The 17,849-nt window shown below is 32.7% G+C and overlaps 1 protein-coding gene across 3 annotated transcripts in view; it reads left to right on the top strand.

The window, feature by feature from the left end:
- The window catches only part of OLA1 (Obg like ATPase 1), a 148,182-nt gene that overhangs the window by 80,816 nt on the left and 49,517 nt on the right, over positions 1-17,849 (top strand). For 2 of the 3 annotated variants that reach the window (XM_039855964.1, XM_039855965.1), the window contains one exon: positions 5,644-5,819. In XM_039855964.1, the coding sequence (XP_039711898.1) occupies positions 5,644-5,819 (176 nt within the window). Of the gene's footprint in view, positions 1-2,434; positions 2,438-5,643; positions 5,820-17,849 lie in introns of all 3 variants that reach the window. The other variant, XM_039855966.1, reaches the window with a different exon arrangement.

Here is a 17,849-nt window from a genome sequence, read left to right as displayed (position 1 = left end):
TTAAGAAGTTTTGAAAGAGGTGCTTTGTTGTCAAAGGAAACATTGCAGGATTGCTTGGTTAAAATTTTTTATGATGGAATTTGGTCTGAGGTTAACTTATGGTTAATTATCTCCCATAACAAACAATTTAATAATGAGGGTTTACTATAATTAGTATTATTTTCAGTCATTCATTTTATATAATACATATATATGTATTATATGTATATAAAATGAGAGGAGGGAGAGAGAGAAAAATATAGATATGAAGTAAATTTCATGGTAGTAGTGATTTTCTCCTTGTGTCTCCTTTGGTTTAGCAAAACCAAAATTTTAACTAAAATTTGCACCAGTTTTTTTGTAAGTTAAACTTGTTTATTGTGTTTTAAAGAGAATGACTTAAAAAAAATGGCTTTTTTATATAAACGATACATGTTCATTGTAAAAAGTTTAAGCAAGATAAAACTGATAAAATGATTTAAAAATCGCTCGATAGCTCACTGCCCAGGAATTATTTTCATTAGCATTTGATCAGTGTTAAGAATGAGAAACAATTTTATATAAATCTGATCATCAGTATCTGCCATTTTAAGTAGAATACTAAGTTTTATTTTGAGTTTGAAAAAAGAAAAAGAACTAGAATAATACAGAAGAAATTACTGAACTGTAGGTAGTATTTTTTTTTTTTGACAAAAGTTATGTTTTTAATTGATTCTGCTAGAGTTAAGAAAAAGGTTGGAGGAATTACTTTTTAATTACATGTTTCATCCTTTTTGGCACCTGTCGATTCCTTACTGTGAAAGATAAGGAAACGAGCACACAAATATTTTTACCTCCCCCTTCATATCCTTGAGTTTTTAATGTTACTACTCATAGTTTAAAATATAGTACTTATGTTCTATTTGATTAACATAATTCCTGTGATTAGTCTTACTTATATGTTAAGAGTATATTAAGTACAGAGTCTATTTGCTATTAATCTCTCTTTGTGACAATGAAAAACAGATTGGCTAGATACAACATTTTTGAGTTACAGTTTCTTTCCTTAGAACTCTGAAGACAGTGCTCCGCTGTTTTTTGGCATAGAGCTACCTTGGAGAATTTTGAAGCTTTATATGTGACTTGATTTTACTGCTTTCAATATTGGTGACATGTATGGTGTTGATGATTCTGCATCTGATTGACTAGCTTGCACTTGGTCAGTTTCTGTTTCAGTGTTTTTGCCAGCTTACTTGGATTGTGAAACTGCATGTGGCTCTGATTTCTAAATGTGCCATTTTGACTGACAGGATCTCTTTCAAAGACTGAGTAATCTTATGGTGTTATACCTTATATAAATTAGTCCTCTTAGAGTTTATATAGAGAAGAATCCTCAAAACCTGAATGAACCTAGAAATGCTAAAATTTAGCTCTTTTATACTCTTAAGTTACATGAAATAAGAGAATAGGTTTATGTTTATATCCTTGAGTCATTGTATTTTCAGCTCTGATATATGGAAGAAATAGACAGTAACGAAAAGAGATATAGCTATTAAAGTATTTCTCAAAGAGCTACTTTTACCAAAATCAACGATCAGCTTTCTATACTTCTTTCTTTACCTCTAAATGGCATCTGACAAGTTGAATACTCTTTTCTTCTTGAAACATTTCTTTCCCTCATTCCCATAAGAGCATACTCCTACTTTTTTTACTTTTTCTTTTTCTACTTTTCTTTTTCTTATTCCTTCTTAGTTTCTTTCGCCAAGTCTCCCTCCCTATCAAACATCTGAGTGTTAGAGTGCTCTCCCTACATGATGTCATCCAGACCCATAACTTTAAACACATCTGATAACTCCTAATTTTCTATCTCCAGGCGTGACCTTCTTTCTTATATCTAGTCCATCTCTAAAATATATTCCCAGTACAGATACTTCTCATCTTCTCTACAACTACAGTTTTATATCAAGTTACCACTCATCTGATCATCTCTCATCTGTACCACTACAGTCACCTCCTAACTTAGTCTTTGTATCATCATTCTGTCCCTTCCTTAAAGGCTCTTCTTTTTAAAGTAGCCAAAGTGGCCTCTTTAAATCATAAATCTGAACTTATTACTCTGCCACCTCCTTGTTTAAAACTCTCCAATCAATGGCTTCCTTTTACAGCTAGAATAAAATCCAAACTCCCATAGCTTACAGACGTACATGAACTGCCTTACTTCCCCAACTTATACTCTATTTACCATCCTCTGCTGTGGTTCACCATACTGATCATATTTCTATTTCTGAAACACTTCAAGATTATTCCCATTTTAGGATTTTTATACTTACGTCTTAGAACACTCTTCCCTCAGATCTTCACATTACTGCCTTATTCTGACCATTGTGGTCTCACTCCAACATCTCCTCAGAGAGGCCTCCCTAACTATCCTAGCTAAAGTATTATACAGCAGTGCACTCTCCTCTCCACACCCCAGCACGCATAAGCTTTACCCGATTTTATATAGAGCAGTACCAAAAAAGTTTTTAAAAATTGAATAACATTGCATCATCAAAATGACCATAGTTAATATTTTCAGACATTTCTTGGTTTTATTTAAAAAATATTGTCTCACATTTTTGACTAAATTTATTTAAACTGTCTCATGTAAGTGGAAAATTAGTATCACTTGCTGAAATTGAAGATAATAAAAATAAATACAATGAAATACAATGAGAACTACATATTTATTAAAGTTTTTGGCCTTTAGAAGCTCTGAGGCTGAGGCCTGCTCCGTTGATATAAAAATTTATAAATGTTAGACATTAAGATGAACAGCAGCAAACTGAGACTTTCTTTGACATGATCAGGAAGGCTAAAAGAGAATTGAAATGGAAATAACTTCCTCACCAAACAATTCAGTATAAGATAGTGTAGTCTTCAAGATGACTTAAAGTCATCTTTACCAGTCCAGTGTTTTTGCCAGAGAGGAATTGTGATAATTATTTTAGTTAATGTGAAGTTGAAATAAATAACTTTGTGTACTAGGGTAAAAATGTTCTGGTGAACTAGTAAGAATTGGTGGGTGGGAGGGAGGGAGGCTATAAACTCATGAAGTTTAACCTCTTCTGAAGAATTGAATAACATGAAATGATATTACTCAAAATTAATGTTTGCGTATATTGCCATGAAATTTAAACCACTAATTCCTACATCTTAAAACAATAGTGTATACCTCAGTCACTGAAAGAGTTCTGTGTGTTCTCTGCTTGACCCTTTACATATATTATCTGATTTGATCATACCCATTCTCTCTGAGAAGTAGAAACATTTTCATTTTTAAGATGTGAAAATGAGATCCTTAGAGGTTCAGTGATTTGTCTAAGATTTTATGACCAGTAAACCTGTCTGATTTCAAAGCTCTTATTCATAACCACTAAATCTTGTACTAAAAAAGATAAGATGTAAAAGAATGCTATATAAAAGAATGTAAGTGTATGGTAAAGTCTGTTTACTCAGGAACATGTTTTTGGAAAGTAATGTCTAATTTTTTAGTTCTAAGAAGTGAGAAGTTGCCCAAATGGCCATCATTTTTTCCATAAGTTTAATTTTCACACCTGTTTCAGGTCTCATTTCATAAGAAAGCTATTCCATTTTAAAGGATAACTTTACTATTCCTTTACATATCTTAATTTTTGGCAATATTTATTATCAAAAATAAATTTATGTTCATATAGTATGTTACCACTTCACATACAAATAAATATATTAATAATAATAACTTCCAGCATAGGAACAACAGTGTAATCCAGTGTGTACAGTTTGTGGTTGGAGTTTTTATTCTTATAGTAGAGGGAATGGATTAGTGATGATTATTGGCAGACTCTAGGCACGGTGCAATCAAGGGAATAATTTGAAGGCAGTAAGATCGATAAGTGGTTGTCCCCCTTTATTCTAACTTTTCTATTTGGATTAGTTTAGATTATCAGAGAGCTTTATTTTCTTTGCTTCCAGAAGAATTATGATTATGAAGTTTCTGTTACTTACTTGGTTAAAATTGAAGGTTGTAATTAAAATTGCCACATAGATACTTCTACTTGTAGGGATGTTGTTGAGGATATCACTATAGTAGTTACTCATTGGCCCCTGCATAAAAACAACTATATAGGATATTTTTCATTCTGAGTGTCAGAAAAAGTTTAAGTTATTTCTGTAACTGAAATGACTGTTTCCTTTGTTGCTCAGACTTCCAGGAAGCTAACTTTTATTTTTATTTTCGTATTTTATTGTGCCATTTATGTAAGATGCCTCAAATCATAAGAAATATACAGTGTGGTGCTTCCAAGGAGACTTCTTTCATACTTTTAAAATATTCAGAAAGTTTACCTAAATTACTGTCGTCTGTTGTGTTTATTAATAAGATATAATGTACCTCCTCGTTTCAAGTCCATATGAATTTGGCACTATATAATACATCAGTTGGATGCCAAGAGTACTTAAGTATTATTTTAAATACTTATATTTTAATTGCAGTAATATAGTTATGTTTTATTATTATTACTAAAAGATTCCACATTGAGATACAAACAGCTTATTTTTAATTCTGGGAAATAATATTTAAAAACTTTGTAACCTTTAATGAGAATATCTTGGTCTTTGGTATGTAAGAATGAGCTATAGTCACTATTTTTCTCCTATCAAACTCAACCAAACTGTCTTTCATGATTCCTATGGCATCTCTGTCTAAAATAATTGATACTTTATGTACGAAAACATCTCATTTTGGGAGTATAATCTAATTGGTAATTTTAGTGAAATTAGTTTAAATTAATTTGTTTACAAATGTGTTTGTTTTATGGATATGCCATTGCTTTCTGTTTACAATGTATCTTAGTTCTTAGTATTTGTTCATTTTGTGATACTGTTCTTTATCTGTTAATTTGAGTAAATCCTAGTTGAATTATGTTGCCACATTATGTCTTCAAAAGGGCATAAAGTCAGTACACATGCTTCAGTAATATCTGGTTGTTTTACCCTTATGTTTCCAGTTGGCAATTTGAAATTATGGCTTCAACTGCACTTTAAATATGTGATAATAGCATGTGTTTCTAATAAGGGCCAGCACCATTTTGTTCCGATAGTGTGAATAGTTGTCACTCATATATGACAAATGCACCTTCATCTGTTTCTTTGATAGCCCCCTAAAAACCATACCCTCAAATCAGGCCGATGAAATTAGCTGCTGTGTAAATTGTGTGTCTGAGTGGTTCATTATCTAATCACCGTCAGAACCACAGTGATAAAGTAGATTGAAGCAGGGAAGAGGTCTGCCAGATGATTTTACCCGCCTCTCCCAAATCCGGTTTCCCTTGGAAACCCTAATCGTGCACTTTAAAACTTCAGGCTCTCATGACTGGAATTCAGTATCTTAACGTACCAAACCTGAAAATGCCAGTAGTTCTGGAGCATAATTTTCTTTCTGTGTAGATCATAATTTTATTTATTTAAATCAGTTTGTGAAATGTTGAGGTTCTTGAATTTGTTTCGTTGCTAGTGCCCTGAATATTATTAAATAGGAAAAAATACTGTCCTACTTGCTAGAATTCAGAATAATTTGTATAAATTGTTAACCTTCAAAGGAATCATTACTTATTCTAACAATGATCTGTATTATTTATTGAATTGCTTCCTTTTAATTCATTTTAGGTGCTTTTGAAGATGACGATATCACGCATGTTGAAGGAAGTGTAGATCCTATTCGAGATATAGAAATAATACATGAAGAGCTTCAGCTTAAAGATGAGGAAATGATTGGACCCATTATAGATAAACTAGAAAAAGTGGCTGTGAGAGGAGGAGATAAAAAACTAAAACCCGAATATGTAAGTAAAAATTTATACCTTCTTTAGATACTTTAGTTCATTTTTCCTGATCTTTTTTTTTAAATAAAGCACAAAATATCTAATGTTGTTATGGAATTTTAGAATCCAAGGATCATTTCTGTTAAAAATTGTTGAGAAACTTCATTTTCTTGGCAACAAAACATAGCAACAGGCTATTTAATGTGTTCTTAACTTAAGAAGCCATATTTAGTAGTAATCGTGAGTGTTTATATTATTACTATATATATCTTCAAGTTTTAGTGTTAAAGAAGTGTGGTTTTACGATGAAAAATTTACTGGATTTATAGAAATGACTGAATGTATGAGTTTTGTGGATTCGACGAAGTGACTTATACAAGGAATTGTCTTCCATAGGAGTTAACAATGAATGCACTATTAAAGTAGATAATTTTAATCTTTTATGGTGTGAAAACATGCTAATGTCTTTAATATTCATATGTTTTCTGTCACATTGTAGTGAATAATTATTAGTAAATTTATAATAAATGTTTCAAAATCCATTTTGAAGCTTTTAGTTTAAATATGATCAAATTATCTTTTACATTAAAAAGTACAATACTTTAATTATATATTTTCTCATTTATTAACAATTAACATCTTCCATAAACTGCTCTTGTTCTTTATGCTTTTTCATCAAAGGAAGGCTTTTCTTTCTTTTTAAAAACATTTCTTGTATTTTTAATACATGTACTTATTTTTTATTTTCTCATTTTCGGAAACCAAGTCTTATTTTTTCCCTTTATTTATTTGTAATAAGTTTGGAAAACTCAGAGTTGATTAGGAAGCTCATACCATTAAGGGAGAAATCAACTATAGAATTAACCTCTAAACTTAAGCACACTGTTAGTAAATTATGGTCTTAAGTGCCTGGCCTTGGAACACGGAGACTTGTGTTGTGCTACTGATTTCCTTGATAGTCTGGAGCAGGCCCAGCTCATTTTACTCCTCTTAACGTCATGGTTATTTCATTTATTTTCCTATTCAAACTGTAATTTTAGCTTTGAACTGGAGAAAGATTTTGAAGCTTGTGACTAAACTTGGAAAAGACATGTGGTTGAATATGTGAAGCTGGAAGAGATGCACACATGAGAAGTCATAGGCTTCAGGATAAGTTCCATCTTCACTAACCTGAAAAATTGTATAGGCAAGGTAATATATAAAAGATTAAGAAGAAACTCCTTATGAGTTTTCTTGAGACTGTGCCATTTTGAGTAGCAAAGCCATTTTGAGTCGTATGAGACTGCCTTTTAATCTAAACTTACGTTCAGGTTTTAAGTTGGGTTTCCTCAGAAGCAAGGATTGGAATGCAGGTAGATTCCTTGGGATCTGTCTCAGGAAGCACACATCAGGGATTGGGGAGTTAAGACCAGGAAGGGAAGAAAACCAATACCTAAACGAGCAGGTGGAAACTCTGAACAGCTAGGGCTCATTCCTGCTAGGGACCTCTGGAAGACAGGGCGGAAAGTGTCCTGTAGTTTTTCTGCTGGAAGGGCGAGGAAGCCGAGGTAATTATCAACTAATTTTTATCAGTCGTTGATTATCAACTGCTCCTAGGAATGTTAACTCCCTGACACCTGAGGTCTGTGTGGTCCAAGCATAGCGCTTAGGCAGAGTTACAGATGCTTACAAATAGGAAGCCATCAGCATCTACTGGACCTGTGAGGGCAAAGGGGATATCGGCAGGCACCAACAATCTGCTACGCGTCTCTTCACCCAATGCACATTTAAATTTTTTATCTTGGTCATTCTGTTTATTTTCTGTTGTTCTTTAGAATCACAAGTTTAATTCAGTGGTGTTTTATATTTTTCCTTACTTCTGATCTTTCTTTAGTTCTCCCAATACAAAGAGGGTGCCTATGTGATTATGATTGCATAATAATCATAATCTTGTAGGGGAGTTTCTTGTAGGGGAGTTCTTGTAGGGGAGTTTCTAAAAAAAATAATTTAAAAACCCCCAAATTTCCTTATATTCTCTAACGGTTGGCCTAAAGGTATAAAATGTGATTAGCTTCTTTTTTTTTTCTGTTTGTAATCTTGGCTAACAGAATCAGAGACTTTAATTGGACATATATCCTGGGCTATAAAAGAGATAGCTACTTGAAAGTTATAAGAAAAATAGGTAGATCATTTTGTTCGCTAGGTAGTTACCTGATTATTCCTTAATATTCATTCAAATGTGTCTTTATTTTCTGGATAATCTTTTAGAAATTCAGCATTCAAGCCTCTATGAAGTTTATATTTTCTAGATTTGGATGTCATTTGTATATTAATGTGAATAAGCTGGAAAAACTTGGATTAAATAGTCTAACATAAAACATGAACCAACTTTTTAATGCTAAATCAGAATCTTTAAGTGTAAGGTTGATAAATTCTGACATAAAGATACCTTTTATAATGGGTCTTGCTGTCTGTCATAAAACTGAGGCACTATAAAGAAGACAAGAACGGGATAAACATTTCCTATTGATATTAATTAGCCAAGTGTATTCTTTCCTAGGACTGCCATAATCAGTACCACAGACTGGATGGCTTAAAACAATAGAAATGTATTCTTTCACAGTTCCACAGTCTAGAAATCTGACATTGAGGTGTTGGCAGGGCCAAGCTCCCTCTGAAGCCTCTAGGAGAGAATCCTTTCTTAGCTCTTTGGCTTCGGGTAGACCCAGGTATTTCTTAGTGTGTGGCACTATAACCCCAATCTGCTTCCATCTTCACATGGCCATCTTCCCTCTGTGTCTCTGTCTAAATTTCCCTTTTCTAAGGACACTAGTCATAATTGGATTAAGGGCCCACCTACTCCAGTATGGCCTCATCTGAACTATTTCCCAGATAAGATCACACTCTAAGTACCGGGGGTTAGGACTTGAGCATATCTTTATTGGAAAAACAATATTTGGGAAGTGAAGATAGAATAGAAGGCTTTAAGGAACAATTTATTTTATATTGCTCAATTATTTGGAAATTATCATACTTAAAATATTCATAGAATTAAGTTATTTAATGAAACAAACTAAAGAAGGCAACTGGACATAATTAATGTTTTTTTCCTGTCAATATCTCTGAGTTAAATAATTAATGTCCCCCAAAACATATAGCCATTAGCAGATTTCTTCTCATTATTTTTACAGCAGCTTTTAAAGTTGATTTTTATATAACTTTAAAAAATAATTTAAAATATTTGAATATGTAATAGATGTTTTTCACTAAAAATCAAAAGATTCAAAAGAGTATACTGTAAACACATAATTCTCCCTCCCACTCTGTCTCCTCATTTACCCTTTCTCCTTTTTAGATTCTTATGTATCCTTTCAGAACTAGTCTTATATAACTTAAAAAGGTCACTTATAAAAGAACAAGATACTAAAAGTACTTGGCGAGGCTAAACTGCATTTATTCATCTTTTTCCTCATATTCTCTCTGTCCTTATAGTCTCTAGCTTAGTTAATGGAACCAAATTGTTTGAACTGAAAACAAGTATCTTTGATTCCTCTCTACCATTTACATCCAATACTATTGATTTTATCTTCTAATTTTTTCCTATATCTTTTCTTTTCTCATTTTTATAACTTGCTTAGTTTGGGCCTCATTTATACTTAATTTATTTTTGCAGTTTAACTGATTGTTTTACTTCCATTATTGCTCTTGTTTTCCACAAATATAAAATGCAGATCTCATTATATTATTCCTTTAATTAACATGCCTCACCATCTTCCTATTAGATACTGCCAATGTAAAGTCCCTGGCTTACAGATTTCTCTGTGATTTGGCCTTGCCTTACATTTTCTCAATTCTCTTGACAGTGAACTAATCATTTTGGTTTCACGTGGGTTGATTTGCTAGAACTTTCCCCTTTGCTGCTCCTCCATTCCCATTTCTTAGTCATCTTTTAAGACAGAGCCTAAAGCAGAAGTTTCCTACTTTAAAAAAAAATGTTTTTGTTGTGGCAGACTATGCATAACATAAAATCGACCCTTTAAACCACTTTTAAGTGTACAACGTAGTGGCATTAAGTATATTCACAATATTGTACAACCACCACCACTTACCATTTCTAAACTGAAACTCTGTATCCTTTAAATAACAACTCCCTATTTCCTCCTCCTCCTCCCAGTCCAGGCTCCCTTTAGTCTTTTGGTCTGAATTTGCTTGTTCTAGGTACCCTACAAGTGGAATCATACTTTTTGTTTTGTATCTGGCTTATTTCATTTAGCATAACATTCTCAAGATTCATCCATGTTGTAGTATGTAACAATTTCATTCCTTTTTAAGGCTGAATATTATATACCACATTTTATGGACATTTAAATTGTTTCTACATTTTGGCTATTGTGCATGCTACTGTTACGAACATTGTTATACAAGTACATTGTGGTCATAACATTTTTGAAGAGCTCTCCATTGAAAATAGTCTAGAAGGAAATATTAAGTGATAATACTGGTTTAGGGAGGTAGAGTTTTGAATGCTTCCCTCTTAAATGTTTTTCTACTTTGGTTTTATTGCTTTTATAAAATAAGCTTATGGAAATGAACCCCAAAGTTAAAAATATTTATTAAATATAGCAGACCATTTAAAAATGTATTAACCAGGAATGTGATTAGAAATTATTGGAGTTCATTATTGAGTCTGCATAATATACAATATCCCAAAGCTAGGAAAGGGATTATAAAATTTCAAAGTTAAGAACGACAAGTTGCTTAATTCGATGTGGCAATACCAGTGCAGGAATCAAACTATGGTATGTAGGACTACTTCATGGGTCCTGGAGAAATGATTATCATAGTAATTATTCTCGGCATAAATGAGGAGTTTTTGACAGTGATGCTCTTAGGCCAGTGGGAAAAATTGAGGTAGAGTTGTCTCTTGTTTTGTGAATTGGGGTGAGAAGAGTGAGAGTGTAAGCATAATTGACCAGCATTAATGTAATGATCATCTTAACACTGCATAAAATATTTTACTCTCTCAGTTTATAATCGTTATTTTAAGCAAATTATTGTTTTTCTTTTAAGATTGTAAGGGGAAATTTTTCACTTATTTGCTAATACATTATGTGAACAAATAGGTATCTGCTAGAGGTGAAAATCTTGAATTATTCAATCTCAAGTTTTATTGTATGTGTTTTTTGGGGGGCAGTATTTTAGTTGTAAGGAACAAACTCAACTTAGGCTATTTCAAGAAATGGATTTTTAATTTTAAAATAAAAGGTGAGAAGGGAAATGGAAATCCAAAAATACTCAAGAGCAGGAAGTGTGGTATAGCCAGGCCTTTTGGAGTTGAATTGTAAATCATCCCAGGATAGCACCCAGGAATTCAGCAGAAGTCTAGCATCTTCTTTGATGGTACTCTCCCATTCATGTAACTCATATGTTCTTCATATATGCTTCATTGGACTGTTTTTTTTCCTGCTAGACTTCATCAGATGTTTTATATATGCTGCTTTTATTCATGATTTCTGCTTCTTCATAAGTTCTGCTTACTTACAATTTGCTTATTTGTCACATCTTGTAATTCACTCTATCTTGTCTTTCAGTATATGCTTTCAGTTTAAGTCTCATTCTATTATCTTGATATTTCCTAATTTTGATCCTCAGAACAGGCATCTGATTGCCTCAGCTTATTCTCATTTTGGCAGAGTTTCTTTCCCCCTTCTTCTTTCTTTGTGAGATAACTTCATAGGTCAAGTGCCCACCAGTTCTGGCCAGGAGACTGTGTTGTGGGTAAGACTGCCTCCTCAGCAGAACCTGTGGACCGAGTTAAATTCCTCTAGGAGAGTACTGAGAGTAAAGCGCCATGTTGGATAATGTGTTTAGTATACTGTTTAAAATGGTATGAGCCTTAGCAAATATAAGTCTCAGTGCTCAATATTATTTATTTGAGGACAGCAGTTAGGAAATGCAAAACTGTTTAAGACTTTCAGGATAACGCAAAAAAGTGTATTGTGTTTGGGGCAAGGGTCACTAGGATTAGATTCATTTGAGGCCAGACTACTTTAGACCCAATCAATTCATATCCACCCTGAGGGGAGTAAATTCATATAAGAACTGATGTTATGCTGTATATGCTATAGGCATACTTTCCTTGACATTTCCACCTGTCCAGTTTCTTCTTGTGGAATATGTAGAATAGGTAAATTGATAGATATAGAACTGTGTTTAGTATACTGGTAGTTGCCAGGGGCTGGTGGGGAGGGGAGAATGTGGAGAAATTGCTTAGTGAGTATGGAGTTTTATTTTAGAGTGATGGAAAAGTTTTGGCAGTAGATAGAGTTGCTGGTTGCATAACATGAATAAACTAAATGCTTAGTACTAAATTACTTTAAAATGGTTAATTTTATGTTTTTTGTGAATTTCACCTCAATAAAACTTTAAAAATTCAATGAGACAAAGAATGTCAGATTGGATTTTAAAATCTCACCTCTATGCTGCTTACATGACACACATCTTAAACATTAAGAGAAAAATTGCAAGTAAAGGATGGAGAAATATATACTGTATAAGCCCTACCTCCCCCACCCCCCCAAAAAGCTGGTATATTATACTAATATTAAAATAGACTTTAAAGAAGTTAAATAGATCATTTGCTAATGCTAAATATTCAATATACCAGGAAGATAAAATAATTTTAAGTATGAATATGCCTAGTAATATGCCTAAAAATGTGATAAAATTAAGTAATAATATAACCTCAAAATATGTAAAGCAAAAACTGTTAGAACTAAAAGTTTAAAAAAAGACCCTAATCTACAGTCATGATAGAAAATCTTAATATTCCTTTGAGTAGTTGATAGAACAAGCAGACAAAATTTCAGTAGAGATATAGAAAATTTAAAGAACGTGATCAAGAAACTTGACCTAATTTAGATATATAGAATACTGCACCTAACAACCACAAAATATAGATTCTTGTCAAGTACAAATGGAATGTTTACCAAAATTGTTCATATCATTGGCCATACAGCAAATTAACAAATTTCAAATGATAGAAATCAAAGAGTATGATACTTGACCACTATGAAATTGAAATTAGTAATCAATAATAAAAAGATTACTAGAAAATTCCTAAATGTTTAGAATAGTATACTTCTAAAAGACTTCATGTTTTAAAGAAGAAATCATAATGGAAATAAAATATTTTTAATCCATGATAATGAAAATATAAAATATCAGTCAATATTTGTTGTATTCCTGTCTGATGTATACAGTCAAGTTCTATAAATTTACAGTTTTACACACAGTTTTACGTGATCTCAAAGTATCCATGGAAGGAGTTAGAAAAAAGTACCCAGGGAAAGTAGATGGAAACAATAAAGATGAAAGCAGACATTAATAAAACAGAAAAGAAAGAAATGTGACAAAGAGACCCAAAAAGGCCAAAATTCGGGTCTTTAAAAACAGTAATAAAATGGGTAAAATCTTAGCAAGGCTGGTGAAGGAGAAAAAAAGCATATAACCATTATCTGGAATAAAAAAGGAATAATATTACTACAGATCCAACAACTTATTACAGTGATTTGAGAAATATGTGAAATAAATTTCTTAAAAGACTACTTAACAAAACTAATATAAAAAGAAACAAAAATCTGAATAGTCCTTTATCTATTGAAGAAATTGAACTTGCAATTTAAAATCATTAAAAAAATCTCTCCTGGCCCAGATTACTTCACTATACATTTAAAGTCTCACATGCATTCTTCTAGGGAACAGAAAAGGAAAGCTTCCCTACTGGTTTATGAGGTTAGAGTAGTCCTGATACCAACACCTTACAATATAAGAAAGGAAAATTAAAGATAAATCTCTTTCATGAACATAAATGCATAATCTTAAATAAAATATTGGCAAACTGAATCCAGTAATAAATATTAATGATAATTTAATAAGACTAAAATTCCAAGAATGCAAAGTAGGTTTGCCATTCAAAAATTAATAAAACAGAATAAAGGAGAAAAGTCTTGTGATCTTTATATATTGGAAAAAGGATTTGATAATATTTGATCACTCACAATTTTAAAAACCTCTAACAATAGAGGATAATCTTCCTAATCTGCAAAAAGGGTATCTATAAAAAAGCCTGTGTAAACAATTGTACTTAATGGTAAAATACTGAAAGCTTTTTCTCTCATATCAGGAACAAAGCAAGTCATGCTCACTCACTGCTTTTATTCAGTCTTGTACTAGGGTTCTTATATTAGATAAGATAAATGGAAAGTGCCTTATTCACAGACAGCATGTTTGTATATTTAGAAAACATGACAGAACCGGGGATATAAACCACTACAACTAGTAGATGAAATTCTGGGTGGTTGGATACCAGGTCAATATAAAAAATTATTTCTATTTCATAATCCAGAACTTAAAGAAAAAATTTTAAAAAGATGCAAGTTGTAGAGGCATTCGAAAAATTCAACTACTTATGAATAAATCTAGGGAAAGTTCTCTAAAATTTCTACCCAGAAAACTATAAAACATTATTGAGAGAAATGAATGAATGAATAAACCATGTTTTTGATTAGAAGACTCAATATTTTAAAGATGTCATATCTCCAAAATTGATCCATAGATGCAAGCAGATCTCAGTTGAAGTCCCAGCATGTTTGTTTTTTTTATAGAAATTGACAAACTGATTCTAAATTTTACATGGAAATGCAAAGGTCCAAAAATAGGCAAGATAGCCTCAAAGAAAAACAGAGTTGGAGGACTTGGTATACATCAGCCTTCTATCAAGACTATTATAGATCTGCAGTAATTAAGACAGTCAAGGATAGACAATTGACCAATACAACAGAAAGGATATATACAGACACAGTTTAATTTGTGGTAGAGATGGCACTGAAAAGTAATGGAGAAAGGAATGCTTTTATCAAGAAATGGTAGTGGCTCAGTTAGATATCCTTGTGGGAGAGAGAATAAATCCTCACCCACCTCACAGTATACACATAAAGTTTACATAGAGTAAAAAGAGAAACTCTTATAGAATAAAACATCTGTAATATAACATAGAATATATTCATGACCTTGGAATACATAATTATTTTTTTTACACAGGACACAAAAAAACAGTAACTATGAAGGGAAAGACTGGAAAAAATTGGACTACATTAAAATTAGGCCATCTGTTAAACAAGAAAGAAAACATAAGATACAGAGTAAAAAAATATTTGCAGTATCTAAAAGAACTTGTCTACAGAATATGCGAAGAACTGCAAATAAATAAAAAAAAGACATCCCAATAGAAAAATGGGCAAAATATTTGAACAAGTATTTCATGAAAAAGAAAATGACCCATTAATCATTAGGGAATTGCAAATTCAGACTACAGTGAAATACTGCACACTTACCATAAATTAAGAAAAGTGACAATACCAACTGTTGGAAAGAATGGTAAGCAAATGGAATTCTCAGACAGTGCTGATGGGCGTTGTAAGTAGTACATTTGCTTTTGAAAACTGATTAGCAATATATACTAAGTTTGAGTAAATATATGACCTATGACCAAGCAATTTTAATCTTAGGTATATACCGAGAAATGCATGCACAAATTTATCAAAATACATGTTCAAGAATGTTTTATAGCAGCTTTATTCATAATAGCTTTAATAGCATCAAAAACTTTAAAGCAGAAACAGCCTAAGTTTCTATCAACAGTAGAATGGATAAATAAATTATGGACCATTCCTACAGTGGAATATTACATGGCAAAGAAAACACAAACTACTGTTCCGTCTAACAACATGGATGAATTTCACAATATCAAACAAGGAAGCTGAACATAATACATACTGTATGATTTTATTTTTATAAATTCCAATAATGGGCTAATTTGTAATGCAAAGAAGCCAGGATAGTTGATTATCTTTGAAAAGGAGTGGAACATTGTGACTTCATTACTAATAATATTCTATATGTTATCAGGGTGGTAGTTACAGCCATGTCTTTATTCTGTGCTACTTCACCAAGCTGTATGTAATTTATGTATGTTACACTGAGTATATGTTATACTTCAGTATAACCTCTTCTCACATTTGACTTCCAAACTACTATTTATCTTCTGCCATATCAGTTCAATCTCCAATTTGGGTTATTTTCCTTCTTTGGTTTTGGTTTCCTTAAAAATCTTTCTTAGTTTGTTAACTCTCTTGACATCTTACTCATTTTTTCTGACCTCACTGTGTACTCTTTATGGCCTTTGCTCCTGCTTCATAGATGCTGGGCTTTTTGAATTCTGCCATGTATGCTAGATAATTCAAGGAGCGAGGGGTGGGGAGGAGAGAAAGGGAGAGAGAAAAGGAGAGAGAAGGAAGAGTGAGAGAAAGAGTGTGTGATTATTTTTTTTCTTCCTTTAGGACTTTACTAATCCAGTAGCCTTTTTTTAATTAAAATCAGCTTGTGGATTCCCCCCACCATCTTTCTTGAACATGGTGGAATCCATTCAGTCTTCTTACAGGAATGATAGGGATAGTTGCCTTCTTCTTCTCAGTAATGGTCAAATTCTCTGCTGAGCTCTATAGCTCAGGAATGAATTGGTGTTCATTCCCGTTGTCAACATTATAGCTGCCTGGGGCCAGGGCCACTGCTAGGCTAAGTTCTCACTCTTTATTGTAGTGAATCACATAGCCGAAAACCCACAACTTCTAATATACATTCTACCCAGATTATTAACCTATTACTTTAATTATTAAGGACATCCCCCTTACACACATGCATCTCTCTGCTCCCACCTCTGTTAGGCTGGGCACACACACACACACACACACACACACACACAGCCATGAAGAGCATTGCTGCCAGTTGTCTTAGTTCACCCTTTGTTGCTTAATTCTTTTCTGGGAGTTTTAGTCACTAAAGTAAATAGAAAGATGATAGTCAGGGATCAGCACTCTAGTCTCCATAAACAGCAGCATTCATCCAGTAGAGCAACAAATATTTAATATTCTGATTCAAGCAGATCCTAAATATCAAGTTATAACATAAAATGGAGGTCTCTTTTGTGAGAGCAAGCCCAGATTAGGAATATTTAAAGGGGATACTTTGGGTTGGAGCAGGAAGAAGCTATGTTAGTGGACTTCCAGCCAGACTGTTTGGAGCTGGAAGCCTTGCGTCTCTTCCTCTGGTCTGAGTGCATTGTTGGCTGTGTGTGTTAAAGCCACCATAGGTCAGTTCATCTGGGTGTGAGCATTAGGTATTAGGGCAGTGAGTTTGGCTAGAGGAGAGTATCAGGTTTGGAGGCTATAATTATTACAGAATAAAAGTGAGTCACTTTGATAAACTGCCAAGTCTGTCCATTTAGCCATCAAATTTAGGATTACAGATGGTGGCCAGAGAATAAATGAAGTCTTCTCTACCCCCTCACTCTGTGAATATACCTTTGTTTTGTTTCCTATTCTAAAGATGATATATACTGATTAAAGATAAATCAAAAAAGAAAGGAGAAAGGGAAGTCTCTCTGGAATCCAATCTTCTAGAGATTTCTGTTGCTGACAGTTTGATATGGCATTTGTCTAATTTCATTTCTTGAGTACATTTATTTAATGTATTATGTATACTTTCAAAACCACAGATGGAATCACATTAAACATTCTGCCATAAATAATAATACTTAGTATCTATTGTATATTTACTATGTGCCTAGAGCTATGGCAGTTACTTTACATGTATTTTCTCATTTAATTCTCACAATCACCATATTTTGAATTGGAGTTATTATCTTAATTTTACATAAACAGACTTCGATTGAGTAACTGCCCCAAAGTTACATAGCTAGAAAATGGTGGAGCCAGGATTTGTACCCAAATCCGTTCGATAACAAAATCCATATTCTTAACTTATTCCATTGTTCTAAACCTGCTTTTTTTCACTTAGCGATATATTTTGGACATTTTCCCATGAAAATGTATATGTAGATATGTCTTGTCTTAATGGATGAAAACTGTTCTGTTATATGAATATTCCATAATTTATTAGCAAATCTCTAATTATTGGGTTTTAGGTTGTTTCTAATCTATACCTCTCTTTTGG

The sequence above is a fragment of the Pteropus medius genome, unplaced genomic scaffold, assembly GCF_902729225.1.
Source record: "Pteropus medius unplaced genomic scaffold, Ma_sr-lr_union100, whole genome shotgun sequence".
In the NCBI taxonomy this organism is placed as follows: Eukaryota; Metazoa; Chordata; class Mammalia; order Chiroptera; family Pteropodidae; genus Pteropus; species Pteropus medius.
Note: the sequence above shows the minus strand (reverse complement) of the source record. Positions and strands in the feature narration are given on the sequence as shown.